Source organism: Chinchilla lanigera, unplaced genomic scaffold (genome assembly GCF_000276665.1).
Source record: "Chinchilla lanigera isolate Chin_1 unplaced genomic scaffold, ChiLan1.0 scaffold00069, whole genome shotgun sequence".
Classification (NCBI taxonomy): domain Eukaryota; kingdom Metazoa; phylum Chordata; class Mammalia; order Rodentia; family Chinchillidae; genus Chinchilla; species Chinchilla lanigera.
The window spans coordinates 7,407,382-7,429,789 of record NW_004955470.1 but is presented as its reverse complement, the minus strand read 5'-3'; the positions used below and the strand labels follow the sequence as shown (position 1 = coordinate 7,429,789).

At 51.2% G+C, this 22,408-nt stretch overlaps 1 protein-coding gene across 20 annotated transcripts in view; it reads right to left on the bottom strand.

Moving 5' to 3' along the window:
- Positions 1-22,408, bottom strand: part of Map4k4 (mitogen-activated protein kinase kinase kinase kinase 4) — a gene marked incomplete at its 5' end in the record, with an annotated part of 136,702 nt that overhangs the window by 40,962 nt on the left and 73,332 nt on the right. For all 20 annotated transcript variants that reach the window (XM_013522767.1, XM_013522771.1, XM_013522774.1 and 17 more), the window contains 6 exon segments: positions 1,878-1,956; positions 3,347-3,401; positions 5,346-5,476; positions 7,225-7,315; positions 11,351-11,461; positions 12,545-12,670. In XM_013522767.1, coding sequence (XP_013378221.1) covers positions 1,878-1,956; positions 3,347-3,401; positions 5,346-5,476; positions 7,225-7,315; positions 11,351-11,461; positions 12,545-12,670 — 593 coding nt within the window.

The following is a 22,408-nucleotide window of genomic DNA, read 5'->3' as shown; positions in this document are numbered from 1 at the left end:
GAGGAGAAAAAGGTCAAACTGGTACAGTGGTTGGACATCAAGAATAGGTACGATGTTTGATACTCCAAAGACAGGTGTGAGCAAACAGAAACCCACAGCGAAGAAACACGAATGAAGACGAGCAGAGGAGAACAGGTCAGTCTCTAAGGGTGGTGTGACAGTGGAGAGAATGGGAGAATGGGTCAGGATGAGCTCAAAGTTACTCTGACCTGCTACTCTGTGGTTACCGAGGAATACGGAAGAAACTACGCAGCACTGTACAGCGCAGTGCTGTCCACGAAGATCCCCTAGCCCTGCTGCCCACAGGATCACTGCAGGGAACTGATTAAAACACAGATGGAGTCTCTCCTCAGACCAGAAACTCTGAACTGTGTGCAGACTAACATTTGCACAGCAAGCACCTGCAGTGCATTCTTTAAAATCAGTGGTTGAATTCTGTGGGGAAAGAGGTCACTAGCTGTCTTCTGATGACCAGGTCTCCAAGAACAACACAGTAGCAGAAATTTACATCTTGTGTTCAGAAAGACAGCGAACACAATGGAAGAAAACTGTGATGTCTGCAATCACCTTGATCCTTCAGAACACACGGGTACAACGAGAACTGTCGATGGATAAATGCGAGTCATCAGGTTCAGCTGGAGCAAGTCCACGTCCACTACACACGTGGTTTCCTGGGGTCAGCCACCCACGATACGTAGGCACTATCACGCATTAACGGAGTGGATCAATGAAGACCGAAGTCTTTGCAACTGTGTGGCCTTTAAGAACTTCCAGAAACCAGAGAGTGGAAGGAGATGGCGTGGAGTATGTAGAACAGAACTAGGTGACAGACAGCGTACAGAGCATGAAAAGAAATCCTGCCCGCAGAAGAAGGTAAGGAAGGAACAGTACGAGGTGCTGGGAACCAGGACAGTAAGGAACAGGAGATGAATGGAAGAAATGCGGAAGAAAATGTTTGAGTGCACCAGTAACCAAGAGAGGAAGGAAAAACTGTAAATCCTCAGAAGATGAAAAAACAAAAAATAGCACAATCACGGCCGCAAGACCCGACGCAGAATGGAAGAAGGCTCGCTCGACAGAGAAATCCTGCACACAGTCTAGCCGCACAGACAGAGCTTCGTAGGAGACATTAATGTGAATTACTCTCGAAGAGAGAAGGGGAACATGGGGGACACACAGTGGGTGGGACCACTTAGGTGGGCAGAGGACAGAGAGGAGGGGAAGCAGCCATGGACAGAAGCTGGCACACTGCACAGGGCAGAAAAGGACTCAGAAAGAAATGCAGGAGAAGACAAGGGGGCAAAACCCTAACGGCCTCGTCACCCTGCACGGCGTCTGTCGGTCTTTTCTCTGACAGTACAGAGGAGCAGCAAGGGAAGGCAGGTGGCCGCCCGAGGAGGGAAGACCAGTCTGTTTCTGTGCTCTTCTAGAATGAAAAAGTGTGCACCCAGCTGCCTTTCCACATAACTGAGTGAGTCTTCCTATTGACTTCCAAACCCTGCGGGGTTTTCATCTGAGAAACTCCAAGGCAGTGCAGCTTTGCTTTTATAAAGGAAAGATGTTCAGAAGGACATTACACTGTGCTTCAGTGCCTGCATGGAACTTTTTTCTTTAATCAACTACAGTGTTCATACAGTTGCTTGTCATATACTGGAATTCAAAGAGAATTTATCAAGAAACAAACTCAGGGGAAAGCAGGCACCTTTCAGTTGTGTTCAGAGGTAGTGGTTTTTGGACTCAATGAAATTACAATGGCCCGAATTTTATCTCAGAAGAAAGTAAAATAAGGACGGGGAAGGCGGAGGGAGGACAAAGGATGGAAGGGACGGAGGGGAGAAAAGGCAAAGAGCAACAGTGAACACCCATACTCTGCTCACCATTTCTTGGACTTCAGCCGGGGAGGTGGGTTCCTGGGGATGAGGAACAGCGCTCTCATCGGATGCATATCACAGAGGGCTGGGGGAGGAGACAGAGTGTCAGTACAGCCCTCGGCTCACCCACCGAGATTCCCGGGCTCCACTCAGAAAGGTTCCCATCACTCTACACCTCCAGTTACGAAGTCTAGGGCACACTTTGAACTTCCCATTTAGTAACAGCAAAATAAAAGAAGAACAAGAGGAACAAGAACACCTAACTTCAAGCACACACAGGAAACATTTCACAAATCAAAAGTAAAAGCAAGCCGAAATCTTAAAGGAGGTAATGCTTGAGTTTTTAAGCCACCTGTAAGGTTGCAATAAAAATGCCTGTACCTTCACAGGGCCTAAGACAGACCCGGCTTGTAAGGCCTTGACACAATGCCACAGCCGAGCCCACCCGAAATGCTAGTGTTCGTTACCGTAACCAGTACTATAAAGAGTAAAACCGTGAATGTGAGATGGCGTTGCTGTACTTCCTTCACTCACTCCAGTACAGCCTGAGGAGCGCAGAGGCACCAGTGCTGCCTGGAGGCCATGTGCATCTCCCATGTTTATTTACCTTCAAGAACACTAACAAGGCAGCTAGGGAGCAGGAGTGGAGGCACAGACAAAGGTATTTCCCTTGTGAAAGAAAACAAAGGACCGTGCACTACTTCTCGGTTCCTCAGAAGGAAACACAGGACCGATGGCATTCAAGCAGACATTCATCTCTGTACAGCCAACTGGCTCTCAGCTGGCAATATATTTTTCCAGACAGTCAAGAGATATTTATTCAGCATCGATGTAATAGGCATTTAGCCACTGTTTGAGTATACTATTTTAGGGGCACCAATAGAAAATTTGGGGTTGCCCCCTTTTTTCTTGGCAATTCTATCCCATCCCTGATCAAAAATCAATTTTATGCAATTCTCACTGATTTAATCCAAGGAAAAGCCAACACTCTTACAAATGTTCATTACGTAATACCAAAAAAAAACACAAAAATCTGTAAATAAAAGGTAATACCCCTATCTGTAAAGTGGAAACTTAATAATAGAATTTCATGTGTTAGACGCTATTTCACTATTAAATCTAAAATACAAAAAGAAAACCTAGCACTTATCTGTCCTCTTGAGGACAGACATGAGAACACTACTGAAGTGAAAGAAAACCCAGCCTACAGACCTCCACAAGGAAGCCTGGTGGCCAAGCATCCCCTTTATACCTAAAACTACAAGTTCACCGTTCCTCTCCCTACCCGCCCCACCAGGAACGACTTCTCCAGGGCACTAGTTTAGGTTTCACACAACAACTGGGCTTAAAAGGAAAGAAGGTGGGGCTGGGGATTTAGCTCAGCAGCACAGCACCTGCCTGGCAAGCGCAAGGTCATGAGTTCGATTCCCGGTACCAGAAAAAAAACAAAAAAAGAAGGAAAGAAGGTTACTTACGGGGAGCACCTTCTGCCATCTCAATGGCCGTAATGCCACAAGACCAAAGGTCACTCTGCAGAAATAAGACAGTGCATTATAGATACTGTGTTAGCTACAAAGTCACAGCTTATTTATACTTCTGCCCATTCACACCAATGAAACAAAGGCTTTCTTTCAGGTACACAATCCAAAAGAAGTTTGCCAGGAAAATGAAGCAGGAACACATCTATAAGGGTATTTCATAAGTGACTGCATGAAAGAAAATAAAACCAGTGCTGATGTACAGTGTAAACCAGTCCCACCTACAATTAACTAGAGATGTTCCCTGCAGAGCGTCGCTCTGCTCTGATCAGCCAGCAGTCTCCTCTTCACCTTGCTCCCTCATGACCCGACTGCATTAATAGTTTGGTCTTCTAGCCATTGTTTATGTTTACTTTGTGCTTTATGTTACTGCTTCAAACTTAATTCATTAAAACTTTCAGAGTTTGAAACACAGAACGCATCCTTTATAAAATGCCCACAACTGAATTCACAGAACCAAGCGTAGTTCTCCACTTCCCATCAGGCCCTGGGCACCGACCAGCAAGGCGCTCGCCACCAGTAAGCTGTGTGCGCGCTTTCCCACCTGGCGCCCGGTACACATCTGCTTCAAGATCTGCCCTGAACTTTACTCCCAACTTGAGTAACATTCTTGGACAGCAAGCACTTCTGTCTGTTTTGCTCACACTCATGGGGGCACCCACTAAGCACTAGCTAATGAACAAAAGCTATTATCTGCTACCAGTTCTTAAAATCCAAGAGATTTCTAAACAGCAGGCAATGGACCATTACTGCCTACATATTTTTATTTATACGCTATCCTCACCAGGGAAACATTGATGCCTCAGTCGAAGTGGTTTCTACATAACCTACAGTCATGTTACAAAATTGTGTCCTAATCCAGGGCCCAAGGACAGGGCCCCCTGCAGTCCTGCCTTGTTTCTATTGGGTGTTCCGCACTACAGAGACACACGGGCTCACTCCCTCACCCCAGAGATGGCTGCTGGCAGCCTCAGGGGTGAGATAAGTGGGATTATGGGGATCCTGACAAGGAGACTGCACGTAGCACCACATCCCGCCGCAGGAGCTAAGCCTTTCCTGTGCAGCAAAAAGGCTAACGGGTCAGAGTGACCAGACAAACCCAAGGGAAGGGCACTCTGTAACAGTACAGCTCCTCAGCAATTTAGTTGCAATTTAGTTGTCACCAGCAGGGTCGGGGGGAGGTTTCCCAGGGTTTTTTTTTCCCTCGAGTTTTCTAAATTTGATAATGTTGTCAAATTTTAGGTAAGTAATAACATTAAAAGAACAGAAAGTTGTAAAGTCTATAATCCATTTTAAAATATTTTCCCTAAAAATTTAAAACTCCTCTGCAATACTGGCTTAAGCTAAGCCTCATTAATTGGGTATTTTAATAAATACTGAGATATACTAGGGACTCTCATGACATGAACTCAAGTATGAGTATCATTAGCAGGTACATTAACCAATCTGGTTCATTTAATTAAAGCAAAGGTTAAAAACACTTTGAAAACACGGTCTGTTTATCACCTGTGTGCGACACCTGGATCCAAAAAATGCATTACTGATTCAAGTCTCTAGAGGTCACTCCAGCAATTTCAGAAAACTCCCTGACCTAACCAGAGTTGTCAAGCTCTTTAAACAAGACTGCTCTCCATGTTCCTAGGTGAAGGGATGGTATACTCGGGCCGTGTTTTACAAAGAGGAAACACATGACCCTAACACAGTCTTCACGTAAACAAAGCAGATGCGCGGGGTACGGGGCTGACTCCTGCTGAGGGGCCTGGGCTCAGCCCAGCGGCTCAGCTGGTGGGCCAGCAGCTTCTGCACGAAGGAGAGCACGGGGAGAGCCGCACACAAGACGGCATCTATGCAGTGCTGGGGGCTGCAGCCACAGCAGGGGATCCCAAGCAAGGCACCCCACCGCCGGGAAGTTTGGGGCCCAGACAGCGCCCCTTACTCTGTAGTCGTAGGTGGCATCTGGGTTCTCGTCGCAGGCGATGACTTCGGGCGCCATCCAGTAGGGGGTGCCAATGAACGTGTTTCTCCGGCCAACCGTCCTGTCCAGCTGAGCGCTCACCCCAAAATCCACTGCGAGGAGAAGACAGAGAGGAACAGGGGAACACGGTCCATAAACACGTCAGATACAGAGGCAATACTGTAAGGAAGAGGCATTCTTAGGGCACAGGGAGACGGCGCTGCCTTGTGAACAAGCCAACTGCAAAAGGGCCGCACTGTGAGGGCGAGCCTGCTCCTGAGCACGACCGCCACACCTGCCCACCGGCTCCTCTGCCCTGGAAGCTCCCGGGAGCGCAGCCTGGCCACCGGGAACCAGCACAGGGCCTTAAGCAGGGTGGTGATCCTTGGCAGCTTCAGAGAGCCAAGCCTGCCTCAACCAAGGGCAAGTTCAGGGGTCAGACCCGAGAGCCCCTTGCCGTGGCTTCTGAAGCAACACTGGGGTTTTCTTAGAAAGAACATGGCACTGCACTAAAAGAGCAGCGATACACACCAAGAAAGCCTCCCAAAGCAGTGGGCACTTAGGTCTGTCAGGGTCCCGTCTACCTCTCACCCAACCCAATGGCTCAGTGGTGAGCCTGGAGGGACGGCAGAAAGCCCCCCTCTGGACACACCTGCCCGTGAGTCCCAGCCAGCACCGGGCTCCACATACGGCCATGGGCCCGGCAGGAACATACAGTAGCAGGACCAGCCGGTATGCGAGGCTATGGCGGGCAGAGGGGTGCAAGGAGCACAGTTGTGTGCACAGAGCAGTGGGCAGTGGGCACAGGAGGCAGGCGTGCCACTGGCCGCTCCTGCTCCTCCTGGAAGCCCCAGGCTGCCTCAGCCCGCTTCCCAGCAGCTGATCACAGAGCGACCACCATAGCCTGGCACCGCCACCCACGGCAGGGGTCATCAGTGCTTCCTGCCAACTGGAAAGGCGGCCCTCCTGATGCCCTGGCACAGGAAAGACAACGGTGACGGGCTCTATAAGAACAACTTCCCCACTTCATTTTAAAGCAAGGTGGACTAGATTCTTATGAGCATTCTTTATGATCCATTAGAGAAGAAAAATTACAGCTAATACTGTTGGAAACCTTGGCCGACCATTTTATGAGAATCAAATGGGTATGAATTCAGATCCAGCCAAAGGAACTAGGTTAGAAATCACTGTGAAATCATCTCCAGGAAGGCACCAGAAGTTTATCAACTTCTACTTCACACAAGGCCATATGCCAGGTGTCGCACAACAACACTCTCAATCCAGCTGCTGCACTCCCAGAACTTACATTCATTCCGGCAAACAAGACAGCGATACAAGAAAGTAAATAGTCAGAAATTATAAACTGTCAGCAGTACTGGGAAAGAAAAAAGAAACACAGCCCAGGACAGATCAGAGGGTCAGGGAAAGTCTTGCAAATTGGGAAAAACCTCCAACTTTCAAACTGAGGTCAAGGCGCCCCATGGGGACAATGTGTGCAAAGGCCCTGGGGCAACAGGGGTGGGACAGAAGAGGGTCACAAAATGGGGTAGGAAAGTCGCAGGTCAGATCCTAGTACATCTTATAGGTCAGGGCAAGAAATGTGGATTCTGTCCAAGTAAAACAGAAAGCCACTAAAGGCCTTTAAGCAGGAGAGTAATATGGCTGGACTTAAAACTCAGTCGGGAGGGGCGGGGAGGATGTGTGGAGGAGGGCTGCACCCTGTGCCGGATTCCCAGTCTCTAGCAGAGCAAAAGCAAGAACTCAGGCACCAGCATGGCCTCGCAGCTAAAGGCCGTGGGCAGGAGTGTGGCTGACCCGTACCAGCATGGTCAGGTCCCAAGGCCCACCGGCCCGCACATACCGAGCTTCACCTCCGCGTTCTCCGTCAGCAGCACGTTCTGGCCCTTAATGTCCCGGTGAATCACGTGATGGATGTGAAGATGCGCCAGGCCCTGAGGACAGACACGCATGAGTTTTACTCTGCATCCCTCCAAGTGAGCAGCCAGGAACACACCTCTTATAACAACAAGCAATCGTGGGCCAGACGCTTTTGTGAAGTCCTATGTGGGACACGGTGCACCCTTGGTGCATTCACAGGAGGGCGTCACCCACGCTCCCACATACGCAGACAGCCCCATCTTTGCCAGTCCCAGCAGCTGGGGTCACCCGGAGCAACACACCCTCTCCTACTGTGCCTTTAAGACACGCTGCTGCCTCCAGCTGCCGTTTCTCAGCTGTAATTTGTGCTATTTGTGTACAGGGCGGTCCCTTTCCCACGACAAGCATCCATCTTCAGTGGGTGACCTCGTGGTCTGTGTGAACCAGACCCACCCCAGGAGGACAGGGGAGGGCTGCGAGGGCCCAAGGCTGGCTCTCCAGCGCTGTCTCCCCCCGCACAGTGACAAACAGCTCAGTGCCCATCAACCCCACCTGCACCCCAGTGTAAAGCTGTGCTGCCATCTGAAGAGCCTGTGCTAAGTAAAATATCTTTCCTTTCCAAGAAGACAGGCCCTGCTGGGCGTCTAGCACTTTCTGATGATCCTGGATCTGGAAGGAAGCCCAAGAGCACACCTCCTATGAGAGGTGGCAAGAGACAGAAACACCCGCTGCATCCATATTCGTCCTGCAAGACAGCGATGCGTCATCTCAGCACTGACTGTCCTGTGCTTCGCTGGACAAGCCAGCTCCATCGCTCATCGCCCTGAGAACCAGCAACCTATTTACTCTGCAATGTCTCCTTCCAAAAAGGACAGATGACAGGGTATTCATTAGATTTTTCTCTTGTTTTTCTATGTGGTTTCACTTTCTTATCATTACTTTATAGGGTATGAATTAAATATAGCACGTGCTCTAGAATACTCTTTAATTCGTTTAGTAGTCTATGCACACAGAGCAAATCCTCGGATTTGCTCTTTGTGACACAGGAGGTGTGTGCGGTGCACGTATCACTGGCTGGGAAAAGCCACACACGAGGATAGCTGAGCGTCACCTGTACTCCACAGTGCACGACACCCACGGCAACGGGAGGAAGGAAAACGCCGCTTCCCTCATTCTCGGGTCCTGCTTCCGTTACTTCTGTTCATTTCTGTCTTCTAACCTGTACAAACCTCATTTTACACTTTCACAGGTTTTTCTGTTGTTTTTGTTTATTGCGGCGCTGGGACTGAACCTAGGGCCTTGCACATACTAGGTACCACTAAGCAACATCCCCAGCCCCACTACAGGGTTACCTTAGCAACCGACTGAAGCACCCTGTGCTCTCACACCAATGTGGCCTTCGCTCGCTCTTGTTTGCTGCCAGCAGCGATGCATGCCACTGTTCCACCTCCCTGCCCCCATGCTTAGAGATGGGCACTTCTGCTCAGGAGAGCTGCAGACACTGCGTCTCCCAGGGCTGCAGTAGCAGGGATGCTGGCCTGAGCTAGGATCCCCGGAACAAGAGCCTTCGCCCGTGTGCACTGCCTGCAGGTAAGTAGTACTCCCCCGCCAGAACACAGGACAGGACCGCTCCTCCTCAGTAGAGGGGCCCAGTACACAGGCTCAAAAACGCCCATCCCCAAAGCAAGCAGGACATGTGCGCCCTGTAACGGTCTCATTCGAGGCCACAGAGCAGAGAAACATCCAGAGGCCGACCTTCAATCCTGGTGATGGAAAGCCCCAAGTCCCCGTACTCGGCATGAAATACTGCTCTCCACCACCACAAGGAAGTGGCTGCACACCAGGGGCTGTGGGATGCTTGTGTGGGTGAGCCCCTCAAGCCTGAGATTGCGGGGGGCTGGCCCCCAAAAGCCTGCTCCTGATCGCTGAGGCCTGCCTACTCAGGCCCTCCTTGTGCTCCTTCATCTCACAGCTGGCTCTGACTCGTGCTAACTCCTGTGTCACACACTCACCAGCAGGTGACACCCTCCTGGTCCCAGGGACACACATCCGCCGGCTTTAGTGAATTTCAAGCGTGTCCCGGGTAAAACTCCTACTGCGCAGGAGACAGGTATGAAGGAAGCTCCAGTTTTAGATGCCCACTGTGGTGGACAGGAGCTGAGGCACCTCCTCAGCAGCACCTCTGCCTATCACACTCAGCTGGTGAGAGGCTGCAAACAATAAGGCTTCACCTCGACGCTGCCCCAGACTGGTGGCGGTATGCAGCTAAACACACGGAGCATGAGTGGTGGCAGGAGAGGCCTGTCTGGGTCTGTGAAGTGTGCCACGCATCTCAGCAGGGCACCTGACGTGGGGGACACCATGCTAAAGCTGACGTGCAGCTTAGGAAGTCTCATTCTGGAACTCCACACAAAAGGCATGGGGAGATGCGCGAAAACCTGAGAGCCTGCTATGCACAAACACGACATTACATGGTTCACACTCTAACCCATTTCATTCTCTAACAGCTATAACTCCCTCGAGTTGAGATCTGTAGTGCCTATCAGGAGCCAAGTCCAGAGATCTGAACAGCCAGGGTTTGGAACCGATGCCGGGCCGGACTCAGACAAGTCTCAGGGCCGACGCGTTAACCCCTATCCTGTCCTCCTGTCATTTCCGGAATTCCTTTACAGCAGGCAGTGCCGGAGAGGATGCTTAGTCTCTCCCTTGTCGGCTCTGGCCCCTGCAATAAGTCGAGCAGGGAAGACCCTGCATGAAATCCCTGTACAAACAGAGGGCGCCCCCCTACTCTCCCTGCATGCACAGTCTACAAGGGAAGGGCTCTGTAAGATATTTAAATAAAAATAAAACACCACTCTAGCAATTCTAGATGACTTTTATTTTACTTGTAGGAAAAGCTGAACTGATTTCAGCTTAACTCCCTAAGTCATATTTTTAAAATATGGCGAGGAAATAAAACATAACCAAGTAATTTAAGCATATAATTTAGGGATGAGGTAGAAAGAAAAAAAAAAACCTGATGGTTAGAGGGAAAAATGGGGTAAGACCCACTGGTTACTCACACATAACTTTCAAATACAAAACCCTAGGGGCTTTGTCGTGTCCCATGCCTGTCATCCCAGCACTCGGGATGCTAAGGCAGGAAGAGTGCCATACACTGAAGTTCAGCCTGAACTACGGAGAAAGACCCTGTCTCAAAAAAGCAGAGAGGGAGAGACCGGTGGGGTCGGGGGGAAGATACTAAATCCTAGAGGCAACACCCAGGCATCAGGACGGCTTCGCTACTCAAAGAAACCACCTAGTGGCAACTAAAACAGCAATTTAGAGACTTGCGCCAAGCTCACTGGACAGCTCTGCAACTGCTGTAAATAACACTAACCCTCAGACCACTTCTTCCTGAGTACTGCGACATTCTGACGGTCAATGCCTGCGTGCAGGAGAGGACTCAGAAAACCAGCACGAGGCCCCTGAGCAGCAATCTGCAGCACACACACAGGATTCCTGGAAAGGCAGCATGAGACCCCTCTCTCTTCCCCAAATCTCCCTCCAAACTGCGAACTGAAGCTGTCACCGGGTGGGTCGCCGTGGCCTGGAAACCAAATTCAGGGAAATACAAACCACCACCGGTGTCCCTGCATGTCCAAGGGGATGGGTTCCAGGGTTCCCTGAACAGCCTCTGCAGACCAGAGTCTGAGGCTGCCGAGCCCTCTCCATGACGTGGTCCAGGGCTTGCTCGTGGCCTGCACCTCCCCGCTATGCCCCACACTTCCCAGCGTTTCCTGACTGCTCGTAACACCGAACACCCTGTGAATGGCACAGAAACCATTGTTACACAGTGTTTTTTAGGGAATAACGACAAGGAAAAGGCCCGCGCATGCCAGTACAGAGCAGGTTTTCCCCTGAATACTTCTGATCCACAGACGGGAGCAGCGACTTAGAGTTTTAAGTCTACCTTCTTTAGAGACCTTCCAGACCAAATCATGACGCTGCTTAAACCCCACAGCTGACAAGTTACGTGCTCCCTTGGTTGTGCAAGGCAGAAAGACCTGTAACCAAGAGACTGACGCACAGGCTTGGGCCGACACGTGTGTGGGGCCTGCTCTGCTCACCCTCAGGATCTCTCTGGAGATGTAGGCGATCCAGTCCTCCTTGAGCGTGTTCCCTTTGGTGTTCTTCACAAGGTCCGTGATGGACCCTGCCCCGCAGAACTCCATAACAAGCTGGAGACACACAGGGCACACGTGAGGGGATGAGCACTCCAGGTGAGGAGGAAAGGCCACCCGTCCTCTGTCCTGTGACCCGGGGCAGTCAAACCCAGGAGTTGAGAGTGCCCGGGACTCTGAGGCACCTGCCCGCTCCTCCTCCCTCCTGGGCACAGGGAGCCCCTCGGTCCTTCAGCCCTGCCCAATGCCCGGAAATCCGAGCCAACATGCCCTGCAACCTCTCGCATGCTGCCTCCCAAACGGCTTGTTCCTCCCACAGTAGGGTCCCTCCCGCTATTTCATAGCAACTGGGTTTAATTCCAAAGGGAAATACTGTTTGTAGCAGCTGTGTAATTTTTAGAAGCTGCCAATCTATCATATCTACATGATTAAAAAATATGATCTCAACTGTATTTGTAAAATACTTAGAAATGAACTGAATCAAACTCTTATAAAATTTTAACACTGATTGGATGCAGGCAATGGAAATACGGTTGATTCTCCCTTCTGTTTTCCTAATTTTGCAACCTTGCCTATAATGAATTTTTAAAAAAAGAAACATTAGGAAAAATGGTACTCTAGCTCCCTATTTTATAAATTCAACGCCTCGAGCCTGACTAGCAGGACAGCCACAGCCCTGCCGATTCACAGCCGTCGTCTCGCATATAAACGTGTTAAAAGAGACGCAGCTCCAAGTTCAGTTCGAGGAATTTCCCTGGACTTAGTATTTAATTACTTAGAATCATCAACATCATTAATAAGTGAGTGACAACACTGTCTCTCACTTCCATTTTTTCTTGTAGAAATGGCCGAAATGTATTGGACTTTCACATTAACCGCTCCCCACGCAGCTTGTCCTGTCTTACTTTCAAGCGCCCACCCTCTTTGGCATTTGCTTACATTCCTCACAGAAGGTGCCACTCTGTTCCTGAAACATGAGCTAACTCTCTGCGAGAAGCGTGAAATCGACCTCACAACAGACACTTCGCGCATCTCCAACAACAGAGGCCGCTGAGAAGCGCCTCTCCTGCCCCACGCACAGGGGCAGGGGCACGGCGCACAGGAAGAAAGCCAGCATCACAGAACCGGAAGGCCGCCTACCCAGAGCTGGTCGTCGTGTCCCGGAGGGCTCTTCTTGATGAAAGCACCATAGTACGTTGCGATATTTCTATGATGAGAGTATTTCTTCAGCATATTAATCTCCAGTTTGATTTCTTCCTCTTCATCCTTAAGAAAAAAGAATAAAACACACAGTGTTCACAGGATGCACCCGTCTTTATTTTCTCCATACCACGTATCTAACGAGGAAAGAATGGGAAGCTCCTGTGCAGGGGAGACACACGGACCTACATCGCTCTGTGCTCAGGGCCTCGTCCTGTGGAAAGGGACCACAGGCTGCGCAAGTGGAACACAGTGGGAACCAGAAAAAGGAGGCCATGGGCCAACGCCTGCCTGGCTCCCCACTAGCAGGGACCTTGGGCCATTTACTCCACTTCTCTGGACCACAATGCGCTCAACTGGGACCCAAAAGGTTACTGAAGATACGACTTCAGCTGCTACTTACTAGGAAAGAGTGTTTCTCTTCTAGAAAACATTCCTGAGTACAAATGGTCTGAGCCACCTGAGGCCAGCAAAGATGTCCCAAGCACACGACCGACCACAGCACACAGTGACAGGACCCCAACCCAGGAAGAGACTGTGTTCAGGGGAGCCCAGCGGGGCATTCCAGCCTTGGCTCTTCCCCTGCCCCCTACCCTCTTTTGGTTACTGAAGTAAGGTAAGCGGAGGGGAAGCGGGCTGTGTGAGGTGGGCCAAGGGTAATGCAGGAGACAGATGGTCGCACAAGTAGGCAAAGTCAACTGTGCTTTTTTACCTGCCGCCCTCCATTCTACTTCCAGCTGAACTAGTCCCAGGTCACCGTTTCCACCCTGCTCTGCCAGTGGGCTGCACTTCCTGCCAGAAAGTAAACACTACCTGGGATCCCCCGGAATAGTGCTGGGCAACCTTTCTGATCACGGCACATTCTAACGAGTTCTGATGCACCTTTTGCTTTAACCTATGTCTTCTGGGACCTAACTGTCTACCGGTCTAGGAGGAAGTCAAGAGCTTCCACAGGTACCACGCTTTTACAGCCCATAAATTAAAAACCAAGTCCACACTCCGAAGATCCTGAGCCTCATATGCCATACTGTCTACTGGTGAAAAGCACAGCACATACACACCAACAGACACGGTCGACAGACGATCACAGGGCACTACACTTCACGAATCTACACTGCCTTTGGATAAAGACGTTACTGCCGCATGTAAATAAACCATGGCACGTCGTCCCCTACAAGACTCACACTGTACCACCTTCAGACTGGGCTGCATCTTAGAAGCCACACACCAAGAGAATAGCTTAAAGGCAATCAAGTCTGACCATAGCTTTTCTAATACGACTGGAGCATCTGAACATCATCTAGAAATACAATGATCAGATCAAGGTCACTTGCCAAAATATTTCCTAGATAGTAAGCAGTCAAATCCTGGAGCATATAAAACAGAATCCCCCAAATACTAAGGGGAAGTTGTAAGTCTTCTCTTAAACATTTTCGGATGAAGTTTATAGATGTTGTGAACATTTCCTCTTGCTTTACGGCTGTAAAACTGATGAGGGTCACACATCTTATAAAGGCACTCTGCACCACTGACTGTCCTTTACCAGCTAATTATGAACGCCCACCCTTGGAGAAAACGCACCAGAAATACAGAATCTGCCAACCACTTTGAGCCAGCTACAACCAGAATCCCAATTAATGACTAATGCTTACTATGCAGTATTTTATGTTGTCTTCAGAGTAATAACAAACCAACTTCTGAGTTCTAGTCTCCGCTACAGGATGACTAAAGGATCCGCTGAACAAGTTTGGTGGGCTCACTGCAACACCTAATTCACACACGCCTACCACCACTACACCACCAAACACAAACACTTCATTCAGCTGAAGCAGCAGCAGCACACAGACCTGGGGTAGGCTAGAACTGGAATTTAAAAGCAACGACAACAAATCCCACATATGAAAAGAAAGCTAAGCTGGCAGCACTGGGAGAAACTGACACGGGCCAGGTGTCCTTGGTGCCCGAACGACTGCGCCCCTCAGAGGACCACACTCGAGGACAGCAAATGGAGAGGTGCTGGCTCGCAGTCTGGAGAACCCCTTCCAAAGGAAGAAAGCGAGGGCTCCGCCTCCTCTTCTCGCTGGCCGGGCAGCTGCCTCCTCCGCCCCGGGCTTCACGCAGCTGATGCCAATTAGCATTTTGGACACTGACCAGGGAGCACCTCTCACAGCGAGGTCTTTGTCTGGCCTGGGATGTGCCTGGGCACGGGTGTGCAGCGGCCTCCCCCAGCCGAGAGCTGGGGAGGGCGAACATCTGCACGGCGGCAGTGTCCGCAGCAGCGCTGGCTGGTGAGCGGTCAGATGACAGGCCCAGCACTCCATCTGGGCACATGGTGCCCCTGCTGTCCGTTTCTCAGCGACGCCTTAAAGTGCTGTTTAAACTCTCCTTCCCTAAACTCTCTCATTCCACCCAAGCAGGAACCCCTCGAAGAGAGCCAGGCGAACCACAGGTGAGCTCACTGCATCCCAAGACGACCGAAAGGTGCTAAGCAGTCGTCTTTCCACCTAATGCACCTCAGAGGATGAAGTCACTCGGTGACAGACAGGCGAACAGGAAAAGGCAAGGGCACTCTACCTTTGCTATTGGAGGGACAGCTCATAAAACAAGATACAGATATCTACCTCTAGGAGATTTCTACACCCAAACGCACAGTTAATACCCATCTTAAAAATACCTCCTGTAAACCTAGCCACCCTTTAGGAGGCTGAGCAGGGAAGACCACAAGTTCGATGACTTTTTGTGAGCAGCTGTCTCCAAAAAAAACAAGCAAAACTCCCCCAAAACCTAGGATGTAGCTCAGCGCAGAGGCCTGGGTTCAATCCCCAGTAATGAAATGACAAAAATAAAAAATTATTTTAAATATCCATTTCTTAAAACCAGTTTACAAGTTTATTTCAGCCAACTACCATCTTTATATGACTACAAAGTGAAGGAAAATGAGGTCACTTTTTACTTCGCAAATCCATTACATCTACGCATATTATTCAGTACAATTCAAGTTAAAGCTTATTAATCATATTTAATCTTTTTATTTAAAGTTACACAACTTAAATTTACAACCATCCACATAAACACCAAGAGAACCACACAAGATAAGAGACCAAACCAAATGAAGGTTACAGGATCTGGTCAAAAGGAAGGAAGGATATGTTCTGTAAATTAACTGACCTCTAAAGATCAAGCACTTCCAGAATAAAACCCAATAGAGTAATTACAAAAATCAACAGAACCACAATGGAAATCAGACACTTACAGCAGCCTGGTCAAGAAAACACAGTTTTGAACACATTTCAGACTAAAAGACACACCCAACTTCTGCTGCTAAGTCAATGCATTTCTCCTGGGACTCCGAGCCAAACGTAACGGCTCTGAAGCCCAAAACCTGTTTCCATCTTTTCTGTCTGCGGGCACGAGACAGAACTCCTAGACACAACAAGGCCATCAGAGCGCCCTCTGCGAAGTCTGCCCCTTGCCAAGCACACCACTGTGACTATCAGTGGCTGCTAATCAAAAATAACAGGACGAAGAAGAGACTCCTACAGCACCATGCACCTGGAGCCGGGACAGGACTTCAGGCAAAGACTGAATTCTGCGGGACAGTGATTTGGATTCACCTTGGAAGCTGCTTTCAGATGCAAGAAACCACAAAGAGGCCCCAAATCCCACTGGGACCATCCCCTCCCCCCCACGCCAGCCTGGAGCCAACCCCAGGGGAGTTCTCCAAGCAAACCAGCAGACCCCGTGCCAGCGCTCGGAGGGAGTGACCCTCCTCGGGAAAGGTCAGTGGAGGCTGGGGAACCCACAGCACTCATCTTCACTGCAGCCACACCAGCTGCAAGTCTCAGGCCCAGCAGAGCCAGGAAAGGCGGCAAGACCGTGTGATCCAGAGCTTACACCGTCCCTGTGGCACTGGGCACTGAACCGCGGACATCTGCGCTGACCTCCTCCCCAGGCCTTTCTGTGTTCACACAGGGTCTTGCTAAGTCCTTAAGTTGCCCAGGCTGGGCTTGAACTTGTGATCCTCCTGCCTCAACCTCCCAGAATGCTAGTACTGTAAGTCCCCTTGTAATTGTGTGTGTGTGTGTGTGTGTGTGTGTGTGTGTGTTTGTGTGCAAGAGAGACAGACCAGGTCTTGTTATATAGTTCAGGCTGGCCTTGAACTTGAAGTGATCCTCCTGCCTCATTCTCCCATGCTGGGATTACAGGCATGCCACCACACCCAGCTTAATTTTTCGTTTGCCGTCTCTACAAAGAAACAAGCTGCAGGAACACAGGTACTCAGTCTTCTTCATCTCAGTACCCTTGAGATGTGTAGCAGTACCTGCTACACTAAATGTGTTCCACCATACATACCTCATTGTGGATGAGTTAAAAACATGAGCAAACCCCTCCCTGAGCCTCAGTTTCCTCACATGCAGAATGAGGATACCAGCACCTGGGGGATCCCAATCCCTCGCAGGACAGATACTGCCCAGGATCGGAGGAAGACAAGACAAGGTAACACGCAGTCATCCAGGTGCCCGGCAGACACTACGCGCGCAGGGTCAGTCCTGGAAAGTGAACTACACCATTATCCTTCGCTTTATCGGCTGAGCAGTTTTAATACAGTCCTGCCACCGAGGTACCAGAGCCAGCCCTGCAAGCTGCGCCAACACGCAGCCCTGGCGTCACCATACTGCGAGCAGCCTTTGGCAGACAGGCCACTGATGTGGGAGCAGCCGGGCATGTCCCCCACTGCTGTGACAGGCTGGGACGGCAAGCAAGGGTGCCAGGTGCCATGGTGCCCACACCCGCGCATCCACCCTCCCGAAGGCTGCAGCTAGCGCCGGTGTGTGCCTGAAGCAGCATCAGGGCTACAGATGCTGTTTCCTCGGCTCACACAAGGGTGCAATTCTAAGCTGTAGGTGCTCCCTCTGGAAAAACAAAAAAAAGGATGTCAGGAGTCCAAACCAAATGACAGGCAAGGCAAGAGAACCGAGCCTCTCTCCTACGATTCCATTCGGAGAAAGACAAGCGCTGCTGAGATTACTACCCAAGAGCCGCCGGCCGCAGCCCCTCGGGTGTGCAGGACGCGCTCTGTACACACCTCACGCTGTGACACTGGGGACTGCATTTTACCGAAAGATCATTTCTTTTGAATGTGATTTTAAAAGATATATAAGATTATTGTTCAAAATATGAATTTTGCCGCACACTGAGGGCAAGGAAAAGAACACAGCTGTCGGAAAACAGGACCACCAACTGCCACGTGCCCCAGTGATGGCACAAGGCAGTGGGTTACTACAAACCCACCGCACCATGTGTGCACAGTCTCTCCAATGGCAGCTCCTCCTCCAAAAGTATATGCTGGTTTATAGGGAGAAGTTTTAAACCAAGGAGTTACATGTTCAAATAAACGTGCGCAGTGAAGACACTAAAAGGCCATCTACTAACTTGAACCCGTGGCCGAGGAGACGGTAAAGCCGTTGGAGCCTGCCTGATTCAACTTCCCCCAACCAGCAGGGCAAACTCACAACCTACCTTCTCAGGACAAGAAGGCTGAGAAGGCACTGCTCCCCTCCCCAAAGGCCCACCCACTGGTTTGGGTGCCTCACCGAGGCACAGGCGGGTGAAGCACACACAGGACGCGGCAGTGGACAGCACGAGTGACAGGAAGCACACAGCACAGGGAAGCGAGCTATCCTGGAGGCTCTCACGGACAGGTCACACAGCAAAAGAGTGCAAAGGGCCGGATGAGGAATCACACGGCAGAATGGAAGAGGCAAGAAAACCCGGAGCCAGCACGGCTCCGTTCACACTCTCCAGCCTGAGCCACGGAGCCCCGATGAAAACGAGACTGTCCACACCAAGAATGCCCTCCTTCCCGCCAGGCTCAGCACAAGCTGCGGCCTCAGCACAGAACCCTTTCACAGCGGGCAGCAGGCACCGGGCACCGGGCACCGGGCACCGTCCTGGGCACCCAGCCCACACTGTGCCCCAGCCCACAGCTGTCTGCAGTGCAAGCCCCACCTCGGCTAAGGCCAACACACACAGCCCTGCAGCTTCTGTTCGCAGAACCCAGAACCGAGTTTATCGGCTGACAAAACTCAGACACAAAATGGGCGAAATCGTGATTTTAATAATCAGCGCTTTCTCAGGCTTACAACCCTTAAAAAGCAAACCTCGAAATCCAAAGGAAAAGAAAACCCAGGCCCCTTGGGCTCAAGAGTCAGGAGGGAGTGCTGAGCTAGGCTGGCAGGAGCGGAGTGTTCAAGGCTAAGAGCCCTCCACAGTCAGGCTCACTCAACTGCCCAGGGGAAAAATGACACAATCTCAGGGACAGAATAAAGAACAAACTCTAGAGACTTTGGTACCTGTTAAGCAGTGTTTTGATCTTCCTCAGATATTATAAACAAGTGCCAACCCAAGAGAAGACTCCCCCAAAGTCCACTGCAAGAGCTAACGAAGTGCTTATATATTAATCACGGATATATATTATTTTAATGTCTGAAACCATAATAAATAAATACATAAACACACTATGTAATTAATACATGCACATCATATAGAGAGATACAGATCCTGTGGAATGAGTCATACCATGGAATCTTTTTCTAAATGTTCTTTTAAAAACTGCATAGGAGCTGCTAGGAAATGCATCTCGGACACAGCAATCCTTGCAGAATCCAATTCAAATCAAATTCACCCTGAGAGCTGGGCCCAAATCCTGGACGGAAGAACCTCCAGCTCCTGCCACCCCGCGGTCTGCACAGAAAATCACGCTGGGCTTTCAGGTCACTTACCTCTCCTATGGCCAGGAAGGCTTCCTGCATCTGATTCTCTATATTTTGTCCCTAGAATAGCTGTATTTCACAGTTGCTGACGTTCATCTCAACAGCTGCACTAACCTGTAATTTGTAAGCCACCGAAGTCTCGCCCCTGTGGCTGTGCGGAACCTGGAGGACGGATGGGGCCTCACAGACCCGATTTTCTTGCTATCCAAATGGACGGAGAGGCCCCCAACGACAGCAGCCGCTGAGAAGCCTGTGGGACCACAGCCAGGAGCAGAGCGGCACAGGAAGGTTCGAGTACCCCCAGGTTCCCAGCCACAAACCCCGCAGCCCTCACCTGGGGGAAGGCCATGGGCATCCTTCCCCGCCTCCCACGGAGGGCCGTGGGGAGAGCTGCCCAGCAGGGGGACCTGGCCGCACATGGAGGAGGGTCTCTGGTCTTCACATTCACCCCACCTCACCCTGTGTCGCCCACTACGCGGAAATGGCAGCTGCACCCCAACCCAGCCCGGAAACCAGGCTGTCGCCGCACACTGCCTTCCCAAACACAGCCACGTGCACGGCCGGCCCGCCACACCCTCAAGGAGGAGGCCACGTGGGTGACGGGCAGGACGGGCTGCTGGGGCAGGGGCCTGCCTCCCAGAGCACCAGCCTTGCCGTCCTGCCCTGCCATGCCCCACCCCCAGACACCAGAGACAGCCGCAGTCCTGCACATCTGAACGCGCGGGCCTGCGCGTCCTCGCTCTTCCGAACGAAAACATCTGCTCAGTCACTTTCCAAACAAACAACTTAGGGAGGAACACATGCCCAGGGAGCTCCCTCAGCTGCAGCCTCAGGGAGGGAGACCCCGCGTCTCAGGAAGGAGTGGGAGGAGTTCCCTGCGCAGAGGAGGGAACCGCTACGAAGAGGGCGTCCACTCACCCAGCCTTCCCTCCTCCCTTGGCAAAAGCAGCGGCCACGGGAGGTGGGGGAAGGAGGCTCACCATCAGGAAACACGGCGCACCTGTGCGCCCTCCACCCCTCAGCCAACCGCACGGCTGCTGCCGCTCTCGGGGAGCGGAGGGCGCGAGGTCGCACCGAAGGCTGTCTCCAAGACCTCCACTGGAAGCAGGAGGGGCTGGGCCTCGGTGGGGACAGCAGCAGGGTGGGGCTGGGCAAGAGCTGCGCTTGCTGGGGGTGTGCTCTGTGTGGTTCCATCTCCTGTCTCTGCACGGCGGGAGGAGACGACACCGTGCCTGCACAGAGGGTCCGGAAACAAGCGCGGCAGCCTCCCAAACGGGGCGCAGCAGCCGCAGTGTGGAGTGAGGCCAAACCAGAACCGCAGAGAGCACTGCACACCTAGCACTCTGCGGAAGACCGGAAACGGCAGGAAAGGCTCTCCAAGCCAGCCAACGTGGCAGGGAGCGAGGAGCAAAATCCCCGAGTAAGGCTTCACCTCCCGCCTTTAAGCTTGCAACATTACCCAGTCGTCTTAGGACTCTTGCAGGTAAGCTAATAGAATTCAACCAAGAAGGAAGTAACTAACGTGTGCAGGACACGAGAAAGCAGGGTTTCCCCAGGTCTTAGTTACTCTCCTCGCTGCTGAGACAGAACATGCAACACTCAAAGTGAGAGGAGGAGTCTGTTGTGGTTCACAGTTTGCAGAGTTCACAGCTGGCTGCCCAAAGGCAGACCCGCACGGCAGAGGAGAAGCAGTTCATGGCAGGCGGCAAGGTCAAGGCAGCACACAGCAAAGCAGGAAATGGCAAGCGGTACCGCAGTCTGTGCGGGCTACAGACCCTTAGGGTAGGTAGCACTCCCACCCAGCGTGGCCCTTCCCATTATTCACACCCAGAACTACGCCAGACCCATCAGCAACTTAGCTATCACTCACCCTTGATCCCAGGATCACACCCTTAATCAAGCCTCACACTCTAGACCCAGCCACCTCTGAAAAGCCCCACTTCGGCTTTGGGGGGACATCTAGACACAAACCATGACACCCTAATACCCTGCACTTCAGTACTTCTTACCCATCGAAGAAGGTCCCACACTAGCTAAGAATTCCCACTATATCTGCAACAGTTTAGTTCCGCACACTCTACCTGAGAGGCCAACCTGACAGCAGAGGCGTACTTATTCACCCAGAAGCTAGCAGGACACTAAACACAACGAAAACACTGTCCCTCTACGTCACGATCCGAATGGACCTCATGAACGTGCTAAGTGAACGAGGCCAGACGAAAAGGACCACATGGTTCCATTCACATACAGTACACCAACAGTGTGCAGTCACAGAAATCAGGGCGTCCCAGAGACACCAGAGCACCCACAGCTGCTGGCAATGTCCTCACTCCTGAGCCTGCTGCTGGCCCACAGGTGAGGTATGTTCAGTTTCTAGAAACTTACCAAGCTCATCATTTGTATGCTTTTCTGTATGCACATCATATTCCATTTTTTAAAAACATCAGAAGTATAAAAACCATAAGAACTAGTGAGGGTTACGCATACGAAGGCACTTCTAAACTCAGCGCGTGCGCATACACACGCACAAAAGTACACAGCTGTTCTTGAGAAGTGACTTCTTCCATACCAGCCAACTACGCAGACCGAGCACCAGTGTGAGAGAAACAATGTTTGGGAATGCCCAGACATAAAGGCAGCAGGGCCCGGGAGAAGTGGCCCAGGGAAAGGCACCAACACATCGCAACAACCATCACCAGCTGAACAGAGCTGCCTGCGTTCAGCAACCAGCGTCCAGGCAGCCAGGGTTTGCATCTGCACTGGCGATCCGTTAGCATTGGCCAGCAGACAGGAGCCAGGACACAGACAAGTTTCTCATCACACCATCGTCTCAACTTAACTGTAAGGACTGTAAAGACCGTGCACACCTCCAAGACAACTTTACTGCATACAATGGCCAAGCCTCAAAGGGATGGCTGTAAATGTGTAAGAGTTGGCAATTAAAGCTTTTGGAACAGGGTTACAGCCATAATACACTCTGGGCTGGGTCGGGCCTGGTGGCAGACAGAAAATCGAGAGGCAGGACAGAGTG